Here is a 25239-nt window from a genome sequence, read left to right as displayed (position 1 = left end):
CACCTGCCTTCTCCCACCTCCTCTGCTCCGGGCATGTCCATGATTCTAAAACTTGTTTCCCCTTTTCTCCCTTTTTGCTTCTCCCACAATAGCCCTGAGAACCAGATGGGGCGAATTGAAGTAGCCTGACCTAGAGCTGAGGAAACTGAGGCTGGAGATGAGAGGGGCTTGTACTGCATTCGTTTGTGCCCCAATGCCAGGACCCCACCAGGCCCCATACCCGGCCTGGTGCTCCTCAGGCCGGCCCCACCGTCCAGCATGTTCTTCAACCTCCAAGCCCAGGCAGGCGGCAGCCAGAGTGGAGTCAGGCCATGGGCACCGCTCCTCAGGGGTCACGGGGCTAGAAACGTGGGCCGCTGGGCAGGGCCTGGGAGGGACGGCGCTGGGGGCTGTGCAGGGGTCCGGAGCAGAGGGCGCCTGGCCCTGATTGGAACAAGGTGGCGGCCCTGGGAGCCCAGCCGGGCTTCACTGATCTTGCCCGGTGTTCTAGCCACCGGGCGGGGCCAGCACCGGGCAGGCTGCCGGTTTTCCCAGGTGTGGGAACACCCTGGGGGAATGGCCTTTCATGTGGCTGTGGGGTAGGCATGCCACCCAGCACGTGGGGAAGGCCAGGGCATCGGGGGCACGCTGGCAGTGTAGGGGCCTTCCGGAGACTTGGAACCCCACAGCCGGCCAATGTCAGGCTCCCGGAGACAGGGTCACGGACTCCAGGCTCTGAGACACTGCGAGAATGGCGGGATCTTTGTCATCGGGACTCACATTTATTGAGTGTTCGCTGTGTGCCGGGCACAGTGCTGAGCACTTTATACGGTTTAACTCCGTGCGTCCTGGGTTCTATGATCCCCCCACTTACAGGCGGGGAGACTGGTCTCATCAGAGTTAAGTAACCTACCTAAGGTCACACAGTTATGAGGCTTTTGTCCTAGAATATAAGATCCCTAGAATCAGAGGGTCTTAGAGTGTGGAAATCACAGCTGGTTGATATTGGGAAGACTTTGAAGATCCTTGAGTCCGACTCCCTTGAATCCCTTTTCCTTCTCATCTTGTGATACTTCTGAGGGGAGTTTGGCCTTTGATGTGAGTGGGTGTCAGCTTAGCAGAACAGGATGGTACTGGGGGCAGGGGTTGAGGGCAGTTGAGAGCCAGGAGTGGGAAGGGACATCACTGATTCTCCCCTTCCAATCAGCCCTATGGGGTTCTGCACGACTGCCCCCCACTCTTCCATCTGTCTGTCCTCATCTCTTTCCACTCTTCCATTCCCTCATCCCACTCCAACCACGCTGGCCTCCTCGCTGGTCCTCAAACACACAATTATACCCCCACCACAGTGCCTTTGCACATGCTGTTCCCTCTGCCTGGAAAGCCTTTACATTCAGTCTGCATGGCTCAACTCCCCACCTCAGTCAGGTCCCTGACACCCCAGTGAGAGGCCCTCTTGGAGCCCCAGCAGTAGGCAGAGTAATGGCTCCAAAAATGCCCACATCCCAACCACTGAAACTGAATATGTCACCTCACATGGCAAAAGGGACTTTGCAGATATGATGAAGGTTAAGGACTTTGAGATGGGGAGATTACTCTGGATTACCTGGGTGGGCCTAATACATCACAAGGGTCCTTACAAGTGGAAGAGGGAGGCAGAAGAGGACAGTCAGAGGGAGACATGAGATGGAAAACTGATTGGGGAACCAGAGAGATGTCAGCATGAGAAGGACTTGGCCCAATGTTGCTGGTTGTGAAGACAGAGGAAGGGGCCCCTAACCAAGGAAAGCAGATGGCCTTTAGAAGCCGGACAAGACGAGGAAATGGATTCTCCAGTAGCCTCCAGAAAGAAACACAGCCCTGCCAGCACCTTGCTCTTAGCGAGACTCACGTAGGCCTTCTGACCCCCCAGATCTGTAAGATAATAAATGTATGTTGCTTTAAGCTACTGCATTTGTGGTGATTTGTTACAGCAGCGATAGGAAACTAATACATCCTTCTTCCCTGATTTATACTTATTTAGCACAGTTATCATTGCCTGATAAATTACACTCTCACTTACGAATTGTCTTTTCCCTCCCCCAGCACCAGAATGCCAACTCCAGGAGGGCAGGGTTTTTTTTTTTTTCATTTGGTTTCGCAGTCCCAGTTAGAGTTGCCATATTTAGCAAATAAAAATACAGAACACCAAGTTAAATTGAATTTCAGATAAACAACAAATACTGTTTTAGTGTAAAGCTGTCCCAACGATTGCAGTCATTCATTGTTTATCTGAAATTCAACTAATTTGGGTGTCCTGTATTTTGTCTGGCAACTCTACTCCCAGTGCCTAAAAATGTGCTTGGGATCATACTAGGATCTCAATAAATATCTGTTGAATGAGTGAAATAAATAAATGAATGAATGAACATTAAATTCTAGCTTAAAAATCCTTTTGGCTTCCAGAATTCCTACAGGATAAATAACAGCAAATAATGAAAGTAAACAGTTTCATGGCCCTTCCTATATACCAGGTACCGTTCTGAGTGCATTACAATTACTAACTTACTCAGTTCTTGCAGTAACCCAATGGGGTCATTAGCCCACTTTACAGATGAGGAAACTGAGGCCCAGGAGGTTTAGTAACTTTCTCAGTCACACAGCCATCGCGTGGCAGAGCCAGGCAGCGCAGGACCCTCGAAGACCCTGGCTCACAGAACATTCTAGCTTTATCTCCTAATTCACTTCCCTACACATAGTGGATTCTTTCTCTCTAATAGACCATGGTCCCTCTGTGAGGGGTGGCTTCCCGCTTTTCTCTGACTGCAGAACTCCTGCTCGTACACCAAAGCCATGTCCTAATTCCCCTTCATTGTGAGACTGTCTCTCCTGGTGCTCCCAGGAGGACTTGGCCCCTTGTCTGAATGCATTGTAAGGACTTGCTGTTTTGTCTTTTACTCCCCCAGACTGTGACCTCCCTGAGGACAGAACTGAGTCATTTTCAGCTCTTTGGCCGAGGAACTTAGAACTGAGCATGGCTCTAAGGGGCTTTCCAGAAGCATTTAAGGACCAATGAATGAATGAATGAATGAATGAGCGGTGAATGAAAGAACGAGGGAATGAACAAACATCTTTCCTACTCTGGGCCTCAGTTTTAGAGTCTATGAAAGGGGAAGAACAATCTCTAATCCCTACCCCCTCATCTCTTGAAACAAAACACATTTTTTGCTGATAATAAGAATAATACACATTCATTAAAGAAAAATTGGAAAGTAATAAAATTATGCAGAAGAAAATTAAAACCACCCATATCCTGCCACCCAGAACAATTGTTAATATTTTGGTGTTCAGCCTTCTGGTATTCTTACTATATGTATAGATTTTTTTTTCTTCTCTCCCTCCCCCCTCCCTCTGTCTTTCCTTCTTTCCTTTTCTAACAGTGGGAACCTGTAGTCCATGTTTTGAACCTGCTTTTGAAACTCACCAACATACAGTGTGCATTTCCCCTTGATATTAATCCTCTCCCTGACGGCAGGCGACAAAACTACACTGATCGGGCATGGTGGAGGTAAGTGTGTGCAGAGACCCCCCCCAGTTCCAGCTGGACCACCGTGGTGTTCCCTCGTGGTCAGCCGTTTGGGGTGTTTCTGGATCTCAGTTATGAAGACACTGCTAGAACACCCCAGTGTGGATGTCTTAGCCTCGTCCCTGGTTCCTCCCTTGGGACGTGTTCCAGGATGGGGAGCCCCGTGTGGACACTCTTGGGCTCTTGACACCACCTGCCTGTTGCTCCCCAGTCCCGCTCCTACCATTCGCCTTGGCTTTCTGGGCTTGGCAGGAAATTGTGGGAGTTATTTGACCTCCTCGGAAGAAAAACCCCCTCTACATCCAAGGCCTCACTGGTTCCATCCAGGCTGAAGATACCCATTCATTTAGCCATTTGTCCGCATTGTGGTCTAAGGCTCATGATTTCCATCTCAGACACTCGGTTCCAACTGAAACAGCCTCAGACATCTCTGAGGGTGCTCACGGCCTCAGGCCTGCATAGACATCATGTGTGTTAATAATTCAATGACTGAACTTACCTCATACCAGGCCCTGTGCATCTCTGTGTGTCCCCACAATCACCCTTGGAAGTAGGGATGACTATCTCCCATCTTACAGATGAGAACACTGAGGGTCTGAGAACAAAGTGGCTTGGCCGAGCTCACAGAGCAGGGAAACAGGGCATCTGGGATTCACCCTAGGTTGGCCCAACTCAGTGTAAAGCTGACTCTTCTGCCCTCCAGGGGCTGCACCTGTGTAGACCACTGATTCTATCCTGAAGAGCTGTGAGCCTTGTAATGTGGGGGTGCAAAGACCTAGCCCCCCTGCCCCTGCTGCCTGCTACCTGATGGGGCAGAGTCCCAGCATCACCGGGAAGTAAGGAGAGAGCTTTGGCCTACAAGCTGGGTGGGCTAGATTCTGTCCGCTGTCCTGATGCTGTGTGTGCCCTCACCCTCTCCATCTGTAAAATGGGAGAGCAGGGACTCAGATGACAGCCTCCTGGGCATGCGGCTTCTCTGAGCACAGCCGTGGTGATACTCACCGCTGAGTCAAAGGAAGAGAGAACTCTTGTCAGACGGGCCACGTCATCAGAGGCAGCCAAGCCTGGTTCTTGCGGGGTTGGAGTGGGCAAGTCTCAGTCCTAGACCTGACAGCCCCAGATGGAGCCTACCCACCACACCCCCCCAGCTCCGGCAGATGGGAGGCTATTTTTTAACCAACCCCACAGGAAGAAGAGGCCAGAAATGAGTTCAGGGGGTTAACCCAGGTCCCTGGGGACCCCTCCTATTTGCATCTTCTTTCCCCCACCAGCCAGGGAGCTGAGTGGACTTCACCTGGAGCTCCCTGGAGCCTTCCAGAGCTCCCAGCAGATCAGACTGTTGGAGCTGGAAGGTCCCCGAGTGGTCCCCGTGTGATAGGCAGGGAAACCGAAGCCCAGAGAGGTTGGACCAGGCCTGCCTTCCTCACCGCCGCCTCTGCTGTGTGCTTCCACCTCCTCTGCCTCCACCTTCCTGGGGTGACCCAGGGCAAGACCCTCCTGTCTCGGCCTCAGTTTTCCCACTTGTCAGATCATGAGTCCCCTCTGGGCATCTCTGAAGCATCTCCCAGCTGGAGAACCTCCTTCTGAGCTGGGGCCTCCACTCTGTCCCATCAGTCCTGGGTTTCCCGTGAGGCTCGAGAAGCATCAGCCCTGTGGACAGGGGCCAGTGGCAGGTGTCTGGGGGCCCCCCAGGAAGAGGAGGAAATTCCTGGCCGGAGAAGCTGGGACCAGCCTGGGTAGGGGCAAAGCCGCTTCCCTTGCGGCCTCCCTCAGACCACACCACCAGGTGTCCCTGGTCCCCACAGACAGGGGTTCCTGAAAAGTCGGGTGTCTATCACAGTGGGTGCGGCCTCTGATGTGCGTTTGCCTCTGTGTGTGTGTGTGTGTTCACACGTACGTGGTGGGGGTGGGAGGAGCATGGGGGCCAGTGGGCACACGGGCCTGGGGGGACCAGACTTTGGTTGCTGAACAGGGGCAGCTTGTGACAGACCCTACCACAACCACAGGTCTCACCCAGAACCCCATGGCTGGGGCTGGTCTAACCTGAAGGCGGAATGCACGTGGGGGAGGGGGTGCATGCAGGGCAGGTGTACGGGGGGAGGGGCACATGTGACAAGGGGGTATATGTGGGGGAGGTTTGCGTGTGGGGGAGGGGATCATGTGGGATGGGGCATCTGTGGGGGAGGGGCTCACGTGGGGGAGGGGGGCATGCTGGGCCCAGGGCCCCGGTGCTATCGGGGCCTCCAGGAGCTGGGACCCCAGTGAAGGCCTGAGGGGAGCTGACTCTGACTTGCCTCCTTTTTATTGTCTGTTTAAAACAATACGGTTAATAAATAACATTAATTGAGGGTCTCACATAACACACCCCTGCCCCTGTGATACAAGTAGAACGAGCACAATGAAAAAACTTGGACAAATACAGAAAAACACCTAAAAAATGTTGAAGCCTGAAATCTTAGAGCCAGAGTGAATACCACGCATCTTTGAGGAGGAAGGTGTCTCTAGAGCCTCTTAATATAAATCATCTTAATTCTCACACCCTGAGCATTTCACTGGGGCCGGGGGCGGAGCTTAGCACTTGAAATACTGTCTTAGTTAATTGTCTGAACTGTTGTTCTCTCCCTTGTACAGATGAGGAAACTGAGGGAAAGGGAGCTTAAGTATGACCCTCGGGGAGTAAGTGGTAGAGCTAAGATTCGAACCCAGGTCTGGCTAATTTGCAAGTGCAGATCCTCCCGGGGTCCAGGGCTCGGCTCCCCTGGGAAAACTGTGTTCACTCATTCATTCCTCCAGCGGTATTTACTGAGCATTCCGAAGAGTCAGATCTAGCTCAGCACTGGGGACTTGGCCTTGAACAAGACAGACAGGCCCTAATCGGAGCCCCCAAATTGTCACAGACTGAGCCCCAACCCTGACCACAGCTTGACCCCCTACAAGCTGTAGTCTCGCCTCCCCCAGTCAGCAGGGGCCTTTATGAGCTTTTCATGGGCCACGATGTATCCAAAAGCCAAGGCCAGGTGCCTGCCACACCAGTCCATTGTCTGCTCGGGCAGGGAGGCCATCAGGAGCCCACTCACCACCTCAGGCCCACCACTCTGGGCCAAGCCTCCTCGGGGCAGGGGGCTGCGTGCTGACCTGGGGCCTGCCCGGGCAGGGGGCCGAGAAGTCCAGCTCCCCTCTTGCCTTGGCCGAAGGGCAAGCCTCCACTCAGAGCATGGGGCAGCCCCAGAGTCTGAGCTGGTGTGCACCCCCCAGCAGCCACTTTTTAGCCAAAGATAAAGGTATTAAGAATGTCAAGAGGCAACCGCGGAGCATTAAATGCAAGTGTGGGAACCTTCTGAGCTTGGAGCCCTGCAGCACCCCATGGGTTACAGCTCACGTAGCTGGCCCTGCCTGAGGGAGGGACCCAGCTCAGACGGAGGGTCAGTCACCCAACTTCCACCCCAGCAACAAAGCCCCTGACATGCAGGGGTGCAGGGGGAGTGTGGGTGTGTGTGTCTAGCAAGTATACTCAGGAGCTGCCTTTTGTGCACTAGGCTGTGCCTATGGGGGACACCGTGGCAGTGGTGAGGAGACCCTGGGATTGAACCCCAGCTCCACCACCTATAAACTTTGGGAACTTAGGCAAGTGACTTCACTTCTCTGGGCCTCACTTTCCTCCTCTGCAAAATGGGGACAAAAATACCAACTGCTTGGGGTTGTCAGAGTTAGTAGTGATTATATCAAGTGCTGAGCCCAGTACTGGCACAAGTCAATTTCAGAGGTGACCCAGGGCAGAGGAATATACCCCCCTGGTAAGCAGGGTGGTCCATGAATAGGGGCAGAGGCATGTCTGTGTGTGCCCCTCACTCCACACAGAGGACCCAAGAGGGGAATTCCAGAGGACTGCTGCAGGATGCCCAGGCAGTAGGCTTGGGGCGTGGTGCTGGATCACACAGAACCTACACTAGGTGGGAGGGACCCCTGGGAAAGCTGGGCGCCCCAAGGAGAGGAGCCCAGAGGGAGAGGCCCCCACCAAAGTGCTCAAAGTGCTGTTATGAGAGGGATAACAGGGGCCCCTCCCTGCCAAATGAGAAAGGAGTCCTTTGCTTGTGCCATGCGAGGACTGGGCCAGCTATGGGATTTTGGCTTGGTTCCTTGGAGTGCTCTCTGAGCTCAACTTTGGCTCAACTTTCCCCCCCGGCCCCTCCCCGCCCCCTCTGCTCCATGCCTCAGTTTCCCCAACTGTGCACTGAGGAAGGAGAGGACCACCATACATCACGTGCTTTCTAAGTAGACCTTGCACTGTGTTTTACAAACCTCCCTCTCTTGGTCTTCAAATGATTACTGGCCCATTTCTCAGAGGAGGAAACTGAAGCCCAGAAATGGCAATGACTCACCCAGCAAGAAAGCAGCAGAGCTGATTCTGATTGGCTAGGCTCGTGGAAGTGCCTCCAGCCCTTCCCAGGAAGGAGGCCAGTGGAAACCAAGGGATGTTCCTTTATCTGGGAAAACCTCAATTAACTCAGAGCTAATGTGCTGCGGTGAGGTGCACAGGCTCCGGATGCAGGTTTGAACCTCAGGTGGGTGATCCTGGGCAGGTGGTTTAACCTCTCTGGGCTTCAGTTTTCTCATGGATAAAACAGGCTTAATAATAGCACTTATTTTGTAGGGTTGTGAGGATCGAGTGAGCAAAGATCTGTAAGGCACTTAGTGCCTGGCATACAGTAAGAGCCATGTAAGTGTTTACTGCTAATGTGACTATTTAAGAGTTGAATTGTCATAATTTATATTTTCTAGATAATTATGCATTTATTAATTCCAATTTTGTACTTTTCCTTTTGCATTTAGGATCCAGCAAATTTCCCTTTCAAGTTTCATACAATTTCTGCTCCCACAGGCCTGCAGCTATGGTGGATTTAATAGCTTTCCCTAGAGCAGCTTTTCCCAAAGTGGGCTCTCAACACACCAGCTCCTTCAAGGAGCCAATGTTCGTTAGCATATCAAAGGCTCTGAAAAGTCCTGCAGTAAAATCCTCTGTGGAACACTGCTTGATACAGTCATTCCTGATCTTATTTGGTCACAGAGCCCCCTTTATTTCTTTTTTTAAAATTAATTTCTATTGGAGTATAGCTACTTTACAATGTTGTGTTAGTTTCTGCTGTGCAGCAAAGTGAATCAGTTATACATATACATATATCCACTCTTTTTTAGATTCCCTTCCCATTTAGGTCACACCACAGAGCACTGAGTAGAGTTCTCCGTGCTATACAGTAGGTTCTCATTAGTTATCCATTTTATATATAGTAGTGTGTATATGTCAATCCCAATCTCCCAATTCATTCCACCTTCCCTTCCCCCCTTGGTACCCATAAGTTTGTTTTCTACATCTGTGACTCTATTTCTGCTTTGCAAATAAGTTCATCTGTTCCATTTTTCTAGATTCCACATATAAGCGATATTATACGATATTTGTCTCTCTCTTTCTGACGACTTCACTCTGTATGACAATCCCTAGGTCTACCCGTGTCGCTGCAAATGGCATTACTTCATTCCTTTTTATGAGCCCCCTTTATTTCTGCTCAACACCTGATAACATCTGCTGAACACACGTTGGGAGATGCCCCACTCATTTCCTGGTTTCTAGGAAATGACAGAGCTGTGAGCAGCGCCCCTCACAGAGACGAGTGGTTCCACCTCTACAGAAATCATCTCCAGTAACTTGCCTCCATTGCTCAGCTGGTTCCCTGCATTCTCATCATCACTGTCTGATTCAGTCCCCACAGCATCCTGGCGAGGTCAGTAGCGTCAATATCCCCATCTCACAGGTGAGGAAACTGAGGTTCATGAGGTTAAGTGGCCACACAGCCAGTAAGTGGCAGAAACAGGAGGCAAACCCACAACTTCTGATTCTAAACCCCACATTCTTTTTTCTGTGCGTTGATAAGAAAAATAAAAATAGATCTCATTCTGCCAGGATCAATCTTCCCTGGTGATATGCTTTTAAAAATCTAAAGCCTTTTTTCCCCTTATAGCATGGAATATATTACAAACTTAAATCTTCAGCAGCTTTCTTCTGCTTACAAAAGCAATCCGTGGGGGCTTCCCTGGTGGCACAGTGGTTGAGAATCTGCCTGCCAATGCAGGGGACACGGGTTCGAGCCCTGGTCTGGGAAGATCCCACATGCCGCGGAGCAACTAGGCCCGTGAGCCACAACTACTGAGCCTGCGCGTCTGGAGCCTGTGCTCCGCAACAAGAGAGGCCGCGACAGTGAGAGGCCCGCGCACCGCGATGAAGAGTGGCCCCCGCTCGCCGCAACTAGAGAAAGCCCTCGCACAGAAACGAAGACCCAACACAGCCAAAAATAAATAAATAAATTAAAAAAAAAAAAAAGCAATCCGTGATGGTTGGGTATAAAACTTTTCAAACATTTTGAGTTGGAAAATGAAAAACTCCATAACCTCACCTCAAGAGATAACCTGGGTTAACAGTTGGGCATATCCTCTTCTAGATCTGGATGGTCCAACATGTGCTATTTAAATTAAAATAATTAAAATAAAATAAATATTAAAAATTCAGTGTCTCAGTCACACTCGTTGTGGACCTGGGTGGGCACATTTCAAGTACTCAGTATTCACACGCAGTGAGTGGCTACAGTATCGGGCAGTAGAGACAGAACATTTTCATCATCACAGAGAGTTCTATTGGACAGCATTGCTCCAGACTCTCCCAAGACATATCCCGACATATATGCATAATGATTGTTAATATTTTTGGTGAAGTTCCTGGATATGTCATAAGTCTCCGTATGACCTCACCCATAAAGGGAAGAGACCCTCTAGAGGCAAAAACCAGACACAGGGAAAAACAGTCTAGACAGAAATACACTGAATGTTAGTGGTTTTCTCTGGGTGTTGAGATTACAGAGTTTATTTTTAAATTTCCTAGGTCCTTCAGGTGATCTACAACCTAAAATGCCGGTGGGGTGGGGATGTCGGGTGGATTTATGTTTTCCCTAACATTCTTGTTGGTTCTAAAAGCTTCAAGGTATGCTCTTGCCCAAGGCTTAATTTATTATCATTGTTTTAAAAATTGTGGACTCATGAAGAATGGAGGCCTGCACAAGTCAAAGGAATGAAGCACAAAGAAGGAAAGGCAGACAGAGGTTCATTTTCAGGCTAGGGCCCCTCCAGCCTAGGGCTGTTTTAGGCAGGGCCGGCTTCACGGGCCTGCAGGCCAAGCAGTCACACAGGCTCCCTTGCTTAGAAGAGTCCCACACTTGGTTTCATGCTCTGCAGTTGCCATCTTGAAATTCTTAATGATTTTTCACCAAGGGGCTCTGCATTTTCCTTTTGCACTGTGCCCTGCCAGTTGTGCCGCCGGCACTGGTCCCAGGTTCTCCCGGGGATGGGTCTCGTTTTGGCTGCTCTGACTTGTCTTCGTCAGACCACAGACGATCCCATCCATGGCGCAGTCTATGTGCCTGAGAAAAAGTTTGCTTTCGTTGCTGAGGTGTGTGTCTAGAGAGTGATAAAAATAGGGCTCGCAAGCAGGTGCGGGAGGGCCCCTGTGGTCTGTGTTCACACACTTACGTGCACTCAAGGCACACGTCTACACTGGCCTATTTCAGAGAGCGGCCTGGTGCATCACAGGATACTCTGCCCCACATCACTTCCCAGCTTGGATCCTGCCTGGACCCCCACTGCCTTGAAGGCCATGCCCAACCTCTAGGCCTGGCTCAACTTCCTTCCAGCCTCTTCTCCCTCAACGTTGCCACAGAACCCACAGGCCCTCTCATTTCTAAGCAATCCTCTCTACGTGGTCCTTCTTCCATACCTTTGTCCATGCTATTAATTCTGCTTGGACTCCCCAATGTTCCTTCCTTCCCCGATCTACCTGTCTCAGATTCTACCCTTTCTGGGAAGCCTTCTGGAATTATTTGAGAAGGGCCTGAAGGTACTCTAATTGCATAGAAGAAAATATGAATCACCTTGCCTGGAGGAATCAGGGAGGGCTCCAAGGAGGTGGTGAGCCTGGGCCTTTAAGAAGAGATGTCTGCCAGGTAGAAAAAGGAGAGTTTTGTCAGGCTGGCTTTGATATCAGACAGATTCTGACATGAATTTGGGCTTCACCGGTTACTAGCTACATGACATTGGGTGAGTTACTTCCCTTCGCTGAGCCTCAGTTTCCTCATCTGTAAAATGGGGATAATATTGATAACACCTACTACATGGATTAGAGATTAACTGATTAACTGAAATTAGAACCACCACAGTGCCTGGCACACAGCAAGTCATCAACAAACATGATTCCCCTCTCCCTTCCTCAGTGTCTTCCTTCTGTGAAATGTTAGTGTCCATCGCCCATCGCTCTGGGTCTGTCTGTTTATTCATCTCTGCAATGGAGGTAGTGGTGCCCAGCACACGGAGCTGTGATGAGGGTTCCATGGGGTAATGGGAAGTTACAGAAGTCCCAGGAGCCTGAGATTCTACATCGATAGGAAGGGCATAAGCCAAAGGGGTGCTGGCCTTTCTCACTGGGGCATTTCCCTGAGGCAAACTTTCCGTACATCACGAGGATGTCAGCTCCAGGAGGTCAGGCACCTTTGTCTGTTTTGTCTGCTCCTGAATCCTCAGTGCCCAGGACAGTGTTTGGCATGCAGGTGATGCTCAATAAATGTCCATTGAATGATCAGCAGCACCAACTGGCCCACATCACACGCCAAGTCCTGGGCGCTGGGAATGGGAGAATCCAGGAAACCCAGACCTTTCCAGGGAAAACTGTCTTCAGATTGGGACCACAACACAGGCCACAAGCATTTCCCAAGCTGTATGCACGGCTGTATGCACGGCTCTGCCCAGCCCACGGCAGACCCTTGTTCCACAGCCAGATAGGGAGGGCTGGGGAGGAAGATGACTGACATAGCGATTTGGGAAGAGGAAGAGAGACGAGGGGCGGCCGGTGGGGCCTTGGCTGGGCAGGAGCAGGCCGACCCCTCGCTGCAGCACCGGCTGATGGGAGGCCCAGCTCACCTGCTCCTGGGAGTGTGGGGCTGCCTCTTCCTCTTCCTTGTTTTGAAAAAAAGTTTCCCCTAAATTTGCAAGTAATACATGTTCAGTGTTTAGAAGTTTGGAAAACCTACAAAAATCACCAAGAGAATTAGAAATAAAGGCTCCCCGCCATCACTGCATCATGTAGCACTAACTACAACATTTTCGTGTTGCCCTTCCAGTCTTTTTTCTAAGGTGGCCTTGTTCCCAGAGGCGGCTTCCTCTGCCTGCCCGGAAAGGGATATGCCTGCTGTACAGGGGAGAGCCATGAGCCCCTGCCACCCCTAACATGGGGCTCCAACCATGCTGGCCCTGAGGCATCTTCCTAAGATATGAGGGAGCCCAGAGCTGTGGGTGAGGCCTCAGCAGGGCTTCCTCCATGGGGGGTAACGGGGGGGCAGAACTCGGGCTCAGTGAGGGAGGATGAAATGGAAGTCCTCAAGGTGGGGGCACTTCTTGGGGCCATGCAGTGTTGGCCTTTAGCCACTGGGCACCCGGGTGAGTTGAGTCTGGGGCAGGGGCATGACCAAAATGGACCTCCCTTCTCTTCCCCATGCCCTTTCTTTTCACCCCCTTTCATTTGAGCACCCCAAGTTTTCCTTCCCTTAACACCTTCTACTTGCTGTACACCCAGCCGCTGTTCTCCTCTTAACAAAGGTGAGCAGATCAGTGAACTCACTGGCACTGGACCCTGCGTTCTAAAAAAAGCCCAGCTGGCAATGCTTCACCCCAGAGGGGCCGAGTACCGTGGTGGAATTTCAGTCCACCAGTGTCCACTTTCAGTGTCACACAATGAAGGATGTTCTGGGGGGGCTGATTTCGGTCACCCCTGCGAATTATAAGTTATGGCATACGCCCTTTCCGCCCACCCGTAAGTCTGAACCTTTTGCCAGAAACACTTTTCCCAGACGCGAAAGAAAACCCCAAAGAGGAACCTAACCCTTCACACGGCTGCACCAATTGGATGTGAGAGCTCAGGCACCCACCAGCAAGCGTTTCAAAGAACGAGCCAGATGGCAAAGGGGAAGTGAGGGGAGAAGCTGGAACCCTCCCTGGAGGTCAGTGTTGGTCCATCTATTCATTGGTCCTTTCACCCTCTGTCTCCTCCCTCCTCTTAGCAAGAAGCGCTGAGCCTGACTTGCTCCCAGGAGCACCCCACCCGACAGGAGGGGGTGGGGGGAGTGAGGGCGGGGGCAGGGTACTCCCGAGGCCTGGAGGGGAGAAGGGGGGAACCCGGGAAGGCTCCCCAGAGGGGGCGGCCTTTAGGCTAGGTCTTTTTTTTTTAAACATCTTTATTGGAGTATAATTGCTTTACAATGGTGTGTTAGTTTCCGCTTTATAACAAAGTGAATCAGTTATACATATACATATGTTCCCATATCTCTTCCCTCTTGCGTCTCCCTCCCTCCCACCTTCCCTATCCCACCCCTCTAGGTGGTCACAAAGCACCGAGCTGATCTCCCTGTGCTATGCGGCTGCTTCCCACTAGCTATCTATTTTACATTTGGTAGTGTATATATGTCCATGCCAATCTCTCACTTCGTCCCAGCTTACCCTTCCCCCTCTCCGTATCCTCAAGTCCATTCTCTAGTAGGTCTGCGTCTTTATTCCCGTTTTGCCCCTAGGTTATTCATGACCATTTTTTTGGTTTGTTTTTTAGATTCCATATATATGTGTTAGCATACAGTATTTGTTTTTCTCTTTCTGACTTACTTCACTCTGTATGACAGACTCTAGGTCCATCCACCTCACTAAAAATAACTCAATTTCGTTTCTTTTTATCACTGAGTAATATTCCATTGTATATATGTTAGGCTGGGTCTTGAGAGGAGAGAGGCAGGTTTCTCACCTTCCCCATCCTTTTCAGAGTCAGACTCTTTTGCCCAGGAGGAGCGGGAACATGAAATAGTCATAATTTCCATAATTATGGAGGTCTTGCCTCTGCACCAAGCCCTATATTAAGTACGTAATATACACGATCTCATTAACCTACCCAACACATTTTGAGATGGCTACCGTTTGTTCTGCCGATTGTACGGATGAGAAAACTGAGTTCAAAGAGGCGAGGCACTTTGTCCGAGGCCACGGAGTGAGGAAATGGTGGGGCCTGGCTGCAGCCTGGGCTTGTAACTAACTGCATTTCATGTGGCCTCTTCCGCAGAGGACGCCCTCTTCTCCATCCCCATCTCTGGGAGCCATTGACAAGGGGCCTGACAGTCCCGCTGCAGTCTCCCCCATGCTTACCTCTCTCCAGCACTGAGAACACCAGGCGGTTCGTGCTGGAGATGGAGCAATGGGGTGATACGTGGGAACATCTGCCGGGTGGCAAGTGAAAGAACGTGGGGAGGCAGCGGGGCCGAGGGGCTCAAAGAGGTGGCCGTGCTGAGTGAGCACTCGCTATAGACCAGTGCCGTGCGCAGGGCTTCAGGGCAGGGTCACATTCTCCCTTGCAACCACTCTAGTCCCATCTTACAGAGGAGGAAAGAGACTCAAAGAGGTGAATTAACATGTTGGGTCACCCAGCTACCTAACAGCTTAAACCTGGCTTGACTCTTAAACTGTATGCGAGCCTGGTCCCCGAGTAGCTGAGAAAAGTTGGTGTTCCTGCTACGAATTCGACTTCACACAAGACCACACATCTCTTTGGACCTCAGTTTCCTCATCTATAAACCGAGGAGGAGGCACTCTGCCTGCCAGCTCCAACATTCTCCTGGATTCACTCACTGTTCCTGCTTCTTGTGGAGTCTTCCCGTATGACAGGTCTCGCTCCAGTGCCACAACTCCCAGCCCAGCTGTGTCCCTCCAGGAAGTGCTGTTTCAAGGCGGGTGATGGAGGGCTCGGGTTCCACATCCACTGAGGGATAAAGCCCTCCCTTCCTACCTCCCTCCGTCCCCTTCCAGCACGTAAGGCAGGCTACTGGGCACAAAGGCGGGAGTGACTAGCTGATCCCCCAGGCCGGCCTGGGCCCGGAAGCTCCCAGGAGGCCAGGGCTCCCTGGTGGCCACAGGTAGTCCCAGGGAAGACTCCTGGCAGAGGGGTGCTTGAGCTCAGTCTTGAAGATTGGGTGAGACTCCTCAGCTGCCAGCTGGGTACCCCCCTGCTTGGTGGATTTGAGGAAGGGTCTGCAGATGAGGCATCCCCAGGAGATGGGAGCAGGAGCTGGTGTTGCGGCCGCCCCACTGAACCCTGAGCCCAGAGCCCAGGTTCCCCGCCTTTGCAGGAGTCTGGACTGGCTCAGAGGCGAGGCTGGGGTCAGGGGGTGCTTCTGCCTCCCTTCCCTAGGAGGCTTCTGGAAGGTCAGGTTTGCAGGCCCTGTTGCTCAGGGGCATCTGACTCCTGGCCCCTCTCCCCTCCTTGAGCTCCTCCACCCTCTCAGGTAGCCGAGCGGGCCTCAGCTTTGATGCAGCCACCTCAAGACTGAGGCGTCAATGGGCTCTCTATGTGACCAGGGGGGCCGCTGGGGGCCGCCGGCCGCCGTCGTGGGCGCGGGTGAGGCCTGGACACACAGTCCCACTGTGTGAGGCCGGCTCATGCCCGCCCAGACCCTGTGGCCAGTGGGGGACTCCCAGGAATGCCCTTCCCGCCTGGGGGGCACTGTGGACTGGCAGGGTGGTCTGGGGAGATGGGTGTGTGCAGGGCGGACTCAGGAGCTGCCGTCAAAGGGCCCCGGCAGAGGTGGCGCCAGGCAAGCGCCAGAGTGGCTGTGGGTGGCTGGCGGTCAGCCCCTTCGTCTCCCAGGGTCACGGGGGAGGGGAGGCGGCCAAGGGCGCTCTACTCAGGGTGACCAACCATCCTGGGGTGCCCGGGACTCGGGAGAGCCCCCTGTTGTTTAGCCACTGCCCAGAGCTGAGCACAGGACACGGTGAGTGACCTCTCTGGTCGTGGCAGCTCTCCTGCCATCCAGTGACCTCTGAGTCAGACCTCCCAGCTAGACCTGCCCAGGGCCGTTCTGTTCACCCCGCCTCACACCTGAGAGGCCGTTTCCCGTTCCTTCCAGGTGCCTTCAGCGGTGCAGCTGCCCACCGCTGCTCAGAGAACTCTGGCCAGACAGGCCTGTCCCGGTCCCCTTCCAGCACCTCACCCCGCATGGTGCCCCCAGCCATCCCAGGAGGTGCCCACAGTCATCTCATCCTTTCCTGCCTCTGCATCTTTGCCCACCCAGGCCATTCCCTCTGCCTGGGACATCCTTTCCCAGTCTGTCATCCCCTCACCCTGCAAGGCCCAGCTCCAGGAGGACTGTCCTCTCCTCCCCCAGGCTGACCAGTGCCCCCTCTCTGATCCCCCAGCCCCCTGTTCTTTGTGCCTTATAAATTTATCACACTCCAGTGCAATTTTCAGTTTACCCGTCTCTTTCCACACCAGACTGTGACCTTTTCAAGGGTGGAGAGACTGACCTAGTCACCCGTGTACCTGAGCTCCCAGCACAAGGCCAGGCTCCTGATAATTTAAAAAATGAAGGCATTTATTGAGCACTTACTCTATGCCAGGCACCCTGCTCATTTAATTCTCTCCAGAGCCCATGAACTTGGTGTAATCATCACTCTCATTTTACAGATGGGGAAACAGAGGCACAGAGAGGTGAAGTGGCTCGCCCCGGGCTACAAAGTTAGTGAAGGGCAGAGTCAGGACTTGAGCCTGGAGAGTCTGATTCCAGAGCCCAGCTTGAATCTCGGGTATCTACTCCTTGATAAGCTTTTGTGGAATTACTGAATAAAGGAAAACCTTTATCTCCCTGAGTCTCCCAATTCCTGCATGTGGCAGCTTAGACCCATTTCCTCCAGTTCCCTCCCTGGAGGGGTGCCCTCCCTCAGTGTCCTGGGGAGAGTGCTTTTGCCCATGGGGGTGCAGTTTGAGGGTGCTGTGAGAGGGACCTGCTGCAAGGGGGACGCCCCCAGGGGGTTCAGAGAAGGGCCTCGTGGGGCAGATCCAGAATAAAGGAGCTGGCCCTCCATGGGTTGTGGACGGGCCCTTGGGCAGCATCAAGGCCGTTGCCCACATTTGTCAGGTGGGGAAACTGAGGCCCAGAGACCGGAAGGGACTTGCCCATAGTCACACAGTGTACACACAGTGTACCATTAGGCCTCAGCTTCCGCATTTGTCAAAGAGAATGTTCATACCCCTTCTCGTACCTGGGAGAGTCCCGGAGAAGAGATGGGAGAAGGTGGTGAATTGCTCAGGGCACGGGGCACCCCAGGAGCCGCCTTTGCCCTCTCAGTGCCTGGAATTCTGCCATCAGTCTGCCAGCTCTGTGGGTTAAGCATCGCCCTCTTCATGTCTCTTCCTCACCCTCTACTTTGTGTAGGAATCAAATGCCTCTTCATGCTCTCCCCAAACCTCTTTGTCACAGGGAACTGAGAGGAGTTCTGGAATCCAACCTTAAAAGCTCTCGAGGGGCAGTGATGTCGTGAGACCCGCTGGCTCCACTGCCTCCTGCTGAGGAGCTGGGACCGCAGGCCTGCATTCAGGGGGGTCCGTGAACCCAAGCGGGAAACACGTGACAGCTTTCCTTTCACTGACCTCTAACTAAAATTTAGCATCTTTTGCCACAGTGATTTTGTCACCCATGGAAATCACAGATATCCTCCAGTCTCATCAGGGCTATCACGCATTCTCTTGAAATACCATGTATGCCCATTCCTGCTGCATTATATGGCCGTTACTATCTCCACTGAAAGGCCCATGATCACGGAGTCACAGACTTGCTTTTTTATAGTTTGATAACTGTATTTCCATAGATTTGGGGTTTTTTCATAGTTCTTTGTATTTTGTTTTATGCGTTTAAAAATTCGATTCTGAGGAGTCCGTAGGCTTCCTGAGACTCCAGAAAGGTCTGTGGTTCAGGGCAGGTTAAGGACCCTACATGGGACAGCATGTAGCCGAGCACTGCAGGACCCAGAGGTTGGATCTCTTTGGGGACAGAATTGGCAGCTGCAGCCCTGTGAGCCTCCAGAGACAGAATTTGGTAGACAGATCTCCCAAAGTGAGCAGAATGTGGGGGACAGAACTGTGCAGGAGAGACGGGGCCAGACAACGGGGACAGAACACGGAGCTGCAGGGAAAGCCTCAGACCCCAGACCCTGAGGCCTCCCCCCTGGACCCTGGCTTACAAGACGCATCTGCAGCCCTGTCCGCCAGGGATCAGCCCGCTCTGTGCACACAGCCGGCCCAAAGCCACCAGCTCTCCTTTTCCTCTCCCTCTGTGTCACCGTTTACCATCTCTCGGGCCCCATGGCATCAGGAGCCCATCCTAGGTGGGTGGCCCTTTAGTCCTGTCTCCCAAGTTTCCTTTGTTTTAAACTCGACATTTCTCCATCTTGCTCACGGAGGGAGAAATACAGATTACAAAGACCCAGCAAATGGTTTTTATAAACTCTTATTTTCTTGCCACAGAACTGCCTTTAATTAGCTCCGAGGACTACAGAGGGAACAGCGTTATAATAGGAGCCGCTTGAAGGAAGGAGCCCATGGCGCTCGGCTCCCAGACCTCGGGCTGCTGCTGGTCGCCAGCCACAAGCAGGTCTGACGGGAGCGCCCCTGCCTCTCCCCACTCAGCCCCCACATGCGGCCACACAGCCTGCCTCAGCTCCTCTCCAGGGAGGAGGAATGGGTCCAGCCCTCAGACAAGCCCTCACAGAAACCTCTGGACCATAAGCACCCAGATGTGCCTCAGTCCCTGCCCAGAGCTGGCTGCCCAAGGACTGGCTCAGAGTCACTCAGCCCACAGCAGGACAGGCAGATGGGCAGAAGGGCAGATGGACAGTCAGACCGACTTCTGTGTCTCAGCCGATCACCTCAGCTGAGAAAAGGCAGCGCCAGGCCCCCAAACCCTGGAGCTCTGGATGCCACTCAGTCCTTCTATCCTGGAGAACTCATCCCCGTGTATAACCCAGAGGCACTGCCCTCATACACAGTCCATTCCCAGCCTCAGGCAATCAGAATGTCACAGCCAGAGGGGCCTCCATTTGGGGCACAGAGAGGTTAAGTAACTTGTCTAAGGTCGCTCAGCAAGGTCGCCACTGAGCTGGGACTCAGACTCAGGGCCTCTTGACCTCCAATCTCAGGTGCCACAGCCCCCTCTGGGCTCCTGCTAGCGGGGAGGAAGGCAGCAGCGGGGCCAGACAGAGGCAGGAACAGTCTCCCCCCGAGTTCTAGCCTCAGTCAGAGGTTTCAAGTGGGGCATCCCGGGACCCTATCCTTTTTGAGGCACATAACTCCGATCTCCGGGTTCCTCTAGGCCACGAATAGAGGCGGAAGCCACCCAGAAACACTTATTTCTACCCGGGACCAAGTCCTTAAGCCTTCCCGAGGCCTGCTCCCTCAACTCCGATCCAGTTTCAAGGCCACGCAGAGCTGCACGAGTTCCAACAAAAGCCTGTAGCCCCTTCCTCCCTCTGCTTCCCTCACCCCAGGGACTACTCGGAAAATGCCATGCAGGAGAAGTCCTCGGGAAGGTCTCTAGATCCTAAGGTGTAGCCTTGCCCCCTGCCTGCTCCATGGCTCTGGTCAGAAGCTTGCTGGGCTCTGGGGGATCGGAATATTTGCGTGTCTGCCTGAGCACAGGTGGAGGGTCTGAGCTCTCCGGGTGGGCCAGGGGCTGGGGCAGCTGGGCTCAGGAGCCCTGATGGTGAGGCAGGAAGCCTCGGGTCACAGGGACACCCCCGTGTCCTCTCCACCCCACGACCCTCCGAGGTCTGGCCTTTGAGGTCTTGAGGTCTTGTGGTATCCGTTGCGCCCACCACGAACAGTCCCCACCAGCTGAGGATGAAAGTCCACAAGGATGTTCCACTCCAGGAGACCACGGAGGCCACCAAGCCCTCTTCCCACCTCAGGCTTTCAGAAGCCAGCGGATTTAGGTAGTCAGCCCGGGCACTTGAAAGCAGCCAGGGCTGGCGGTGGAGGGTCGCGGTCTGGGGCCTGGCCACAGCTCCCCACCCGAAAGGGGGATCATTACTCACCGCGGATGAAGGTCGGCGAGTAGGTCGGGAAGGAATCGAAGATGCTGTTCGATGCCATGCCCCGCTCTGAGGAAGGCGAGGTTTCAACGCTTCAGGGGGTTGGGTTGGGATTGACTTGGTTGGCTGTTGTTTTATTTTTTCCTAGCTACTTTTGAAAACAAGGGGGGGGGCCTGCTGCTTTTTGTTTGTTTTTTTCGTTTTGTCCCTTTTTTCCCCCTACTGCTATGAAAAAGAAAAAAGCAAAGAACGCGAGAGTGTGTGTGTGAGCGAGAGAGAAAAAAAATCCCCAAGGAAAGTAAGTTTCTGTTTGTACCCAAGAATTTGGATTCCAGGTCCCACAGGAATGTCTCGCCACAAATTTTCAACAGAAGCGTATGCAGAGTGTATCATTAGATGGCGGGAAGGGGCCTTCGGCAGCCAGGGCAGGAGTCGCAGGGCAGTGAGAGCAGACCCAGCCCAGTATCAAGCACCACGGGAATGAATGAATGAGGCTCGCCCCCGGCAGAGCTCAGCTCAGTGGGTGCGAGGGCGGCCCGGGGGTGGGAGGACCGGGAGCCAACCAGCTCCGGCGCAGGGCCCTGAAGGCGGCTGAGGGCCTGGCCTTGTGGTTCTGTGGTTGAGGGACCAGGCCTTCACGGTGTCAACCCGACCTCAGCTCACAGGATGCAAGAAGTCAGCTCGCGGCCTTGGCCCATTGGCTGGGCGGCGGTCACCTGGGCCGTGATGTCACAGCCTCTTAGAAGATCTTGTGGCTGCCTCTCTCTCCTTTTAGAAAAAAAAAAAAAAAGAAGAAGAAGAAAGAAAGAGAAAGAGAGAACAAAAAGGGATGGCTTTTGTTTGTGGAGCTGGCCTCAGCACGCGGCCCAGAAGCAGAACTGGAAGCGGCTGGGGAGGGAGTGGCGTGGGGGGCGGTTTGGATCCTGTGGGAGACCCCTTTTTAATTAAGGCCAGTGTTGGCCCGGGCAGCCGGGAGCCCTGCAGGCCCCGCACTGGGCGCCGGGAGCCCGGATCCCCTCCAGGCCCCCCACCCTGGGCTGCGTGTGGCTCTCCCCCTGTCATCGTCCACCACTGCAGCCGGGGAGAGGCGTCCACATGTGTGGCTGGGTAGCACTTCAGGGAGATTTTAGGGGAGTTGGGATTAAGTACAAAGGGAAACACATGAAGGGGTGCCACCAGCGCTCACGCCGAGGCCTGTCTGCCTTCAGAAAGACCCTCCTAGGGAAAGCTGGTGGCATGGCCTTGCCAAGGGGCCCTGTGCGGAGCTTGGGTTCTGAGGCCCGCGCCAGTCATTCAAGGCCCTTTGCTCATTTTGCCCACCTGTGCATCTCCGTAGGGTTCTCTGTTCCAGCCTAATGTGCCTGGGCTTTCCTGCTTCTGGGTCTTTCCTCTTGCTCTCCCGCTCCCCGCTCCCCCTACGCCTGGCTCCCAGTGCCCTTTGTCAGCCCCTTTTTGAATCCTTCCATTTCCAGGGAGACTCCAAAGTAGGAAAGACATGGAGGATGATTCAACGCCACACTTCCGTGTTCCCAGAAGCCAGGTCAGGCGTTGTGGGGGAGGGTGGCGGCTTTACCATTTCCCTCGTAAGTTCTACTCTCCCATTTCATGGGCCAGACCACTGAGGCCCAGAATACTGAAGTCAGCTTGTGCAAGGCCACACAGAATTCTGAGTGGAATTAGAATGTCAGCCTCTGGCTCACCAGCCTGGGCCTCAGCCATGACACCACAGTGCTGTGCAGCACCCTCCAAGCTAAATCCCGAGGTTTCCAAGAGTCCTCTGCAGACTGGGCAGCACCACCTGGCCTCTCCCAGGGAGCCCAAGCTTGGGGCCAGGCCCCGGCACCAGCCTCGGACTCACGGTCGTCTCTGTAAGCTAACACGGAGCAGAAGGGGCATCTGGGGGAGGAGGGGCTCATCCAAGGTCCCAGGGAGACTCGCTTCTGCCCCCAGCCTCACTGGGTCACCTGGGAGCGGGATGCCCTAGGAAATTCGTTGTCTGTGCCTCATCTGGACCCTCATGAAGGCTCAGTCTCCTCTTCCTGAATGGCAAGTTGGTGGGGGCAGGGGATGGGGGTGGAGGTTCTAATTTGTCCAGAGAGGAAGCAGGTTTACAGTGAAAGCCACAGGGCTCCGGAGTCAGATTCAAGTTCCAGTCCAGCTCTGCTGGATCCCAGCTGCAAGACTATGGGCCAAGTCACTTGCCTTCTCTGGGTCTCAGTTTCCTTTCCTGTAGAATGGGGACAACACATTTCTCGAAGAGATAAGCAACTGGGTGAGGGCACCATGAAGGTTGGTTTCCTTGTCTGAGGCTCGGTGATGTAATTTGGGCTCTGTTATGAGTAAGTGCAGGAAAAGAACCATCATAGTCACATAGGAGGATAGACTGCCCCTGCTGGAAACTCATCAGCTGGCCTGGCCCGAGTAGGGCCGGGGCGGGCGGGGGGGCAAGGGGGGGCGGTCAGCGGCACAAGTAGAGCCTGCCAAGGGGCCTTGGCCTCCTGACTAAATTTGGAGCGTTTTGGAGTCTGCCATGTTGTGAAATAGATCAGAGATGAACACAACTGGAAAGACCCCCTTTAATAGAAGTGGAAACTGAGGCCCCCAGAGGGGCAGAGACTCACCCTACCTCACCCGTGAGTCAGTGGAACCCGGGCCCCTGCTTCCCAGCCCAGGAGTTGTTTCCACTCTGCCGACACCACCTCTAGTTTCTAACGTACCACCCTACGCACTCGGCTGTTTTTTCCACACATAAGAGTGGGCCCCCCATAACACCTATACTTTGGTCACTCTGAGGGACTCCCCCTCCCTGGGAAGCTGAGTTCAGGCCCAGGAAGGGGGCCCAGGGGCACTTCTGTGCAGCAGGTGGTTTACTGCCTTCCTGGGACCATGTGGCAAATGCTTACTGGGTGACAAGTTTGGTTTTTCCCTCAAGAGGCTTATAATCTCCACGTGCCTCTTCAGAGGCGTGTGCCAGACTTTGCTCGAACTCCTGGAGGCTGCCTGGGGAAGCAGAAAGAACCTTCCCGAAGCCTGACTTTGTTCCTTATGAGCTGTGAGATTGTGGGCAAAAGGCTTTTTTCTTCTGAGCCTGCTTCCTCGCCTGTGAGATGGGGCCAACAGCAGGACCCACTTCTCAAAATTGCAAAGAGGATTAAATGAAAAAAATTATTGTGGGTGTGCCTGGCACATTGTAGGTGCCCAGTTCCTGGGATTCCCTTTCCTGACACTTCTGACCGTGCACCCTCTCGGCATGCTGTGGGCAGTCAGGTGTCCTCTTGTTCTCCACTGGAAAAAAAAAATCCGATACCTTAGAAGCCTCTGAATCATTAGATCAGGTTAATCCAAAATTTTGGTTGAAGAAGGAAATCATTAAAAAAAATAGTAATGTTCCTTTATTTTACGTTTAAACTTATAAATGGCCTCCCTCCTGTTCTTCTGTCTCAAACCAACCCAGAAGGCATCTCCTACAATTTCCAGATTTGTCCTCTTTAAAGTGGAATGCAAATGTAAAGATGCTTACAAAGCAATTAGCACCCCGTAGCATCTAGACCTTACTCTTTAGCCCAATCTTTTACGTTTCACCCATACCTAATTCAGTTTATTTTTTAGCAACTTGCCTTCACCGAGTCTTTCTAAGGTATTCAACCTTGGAAAGTTTTCATAGAGACAGACAACCCCTTTTTGCATCATACCATGAATAACATCACATTGCCACTAGTGAGGGTCCAATTAGGAAAACAGAAGCCACTTTGAGTGATGGAAACCGAGGGAAGGAAGTTAGTTCAGGGATTATTGGCAACCCAGGTGACGGAAGAGCTGCGAAGCCAAACAGAGGTGGGGAGGAGCCCCAAGAGTAGCCACAGCAGGAAGCCACTGCCACCGTCCGGCAAGAGGGACACAAGGAGGAGTGGTGTCGCTAGGGTCCCCAGTGGAAGCAGGAGCATGATGGGCCAGTCTTGCATGTGCTGGAACCGCAGAGGAGACTCAGCTGCCATGGAGGGCCCCTGAGACAAAGAATAAAGAACTTCTCTCTTCCTGCCATCCTTCCATCTCCTTCTAGTGCCTCCCATCGGTCGAATGGAGCTGGAGCCGGCTGACGTAGTGGAATCAGACCTCTGCATTATAGAGCCAAAGAGTGGAGGGAGTACATGGGTCTGAGGGCAAAGTGGCCCAACACTGGCATGGTATTCAATGGAGTTCTGTAACCATGGAAACCCAGCTGGAATGAACGGGTTTGGGAACAAACCCAACAGATGTTTGGCAAGTTGACAGCTCAGTGGGCTGGTGGGACCAGAAGGTGTGGATACCAGCGAGGGATCTGCTGGCCAAGGGCATCCACTGGCATAATACGCCAGAAGTACCAGTGAACCCCATGGGCCATTTACATTGGGGTTCGTTAAGAAAACACCTACTGTGAATGGTGATGAAATCCGTTTTCTTAACCTGTGTGCAGAGCTGATATTTTGACTACAACCTTGGGTGACTGTGATTGGGGAATTATGAGCATTGGCTGCCGGGCCTGTCGATGAACTTCACAGTTTACAAAGATGGCACACTCCTGAACCCACTGGACCCTCCCAACAACCTGCAGGATAGGTGTGGCTCTCTTCACTTTTCTGATGAGGAAAAGACTAATCACAGGAATTAACCCCAAGTTTTAGCTTCTAGGAGTCAGCACAGCCAGCTTGGACAAAACAGGCAGCAGATTTGAG

The 25239-nt window shown here is 53.0% G+C and overlaps 1 protein-coding gene across 1 annotated transcript in view; it reads right to left on the bottom strand.

The window, feature by feature from the left end:
* Positions 1-20588, bottom strand: part of RUNX3 (RUNX family transcription factor 3) — a 60720-nt gene extending 40132 nt beyond the window's left edge. The window contains exon 1 of the mRNA XM_061186982.1: positions 20531-20588. Within this exon, the coding sequence (XP_061042965.1) occupies positions 20531-20588 (58 nt within the window). The remainder of the gene's footprint in view (positions 1-20530) is intronic.
* Positions 20589-25239: the final 4651 nt, after the last annotated feature.

The sequence above is a fragment of the Eubalaena glacialis genome, chromosome 3 (genome assembly GCF_028564815.1).
Source record: "Eubalaena glacialis isolate mEubGla1 chromosome 3, mEubGla1.1.hap2.+ XY, whole genome shotgun sequence".
NCBI lineage: Eukaryota > Metazoa > Chordata > Mammalia > Artiodactyla > Balaenidae > Eubalaena > Eubalaena glacialis.
The sequence above is the reverse complement of the archived record's forward strand: the minus strand, read 5'-3'. Positions and strand labels throughout refer to the sequence as shown.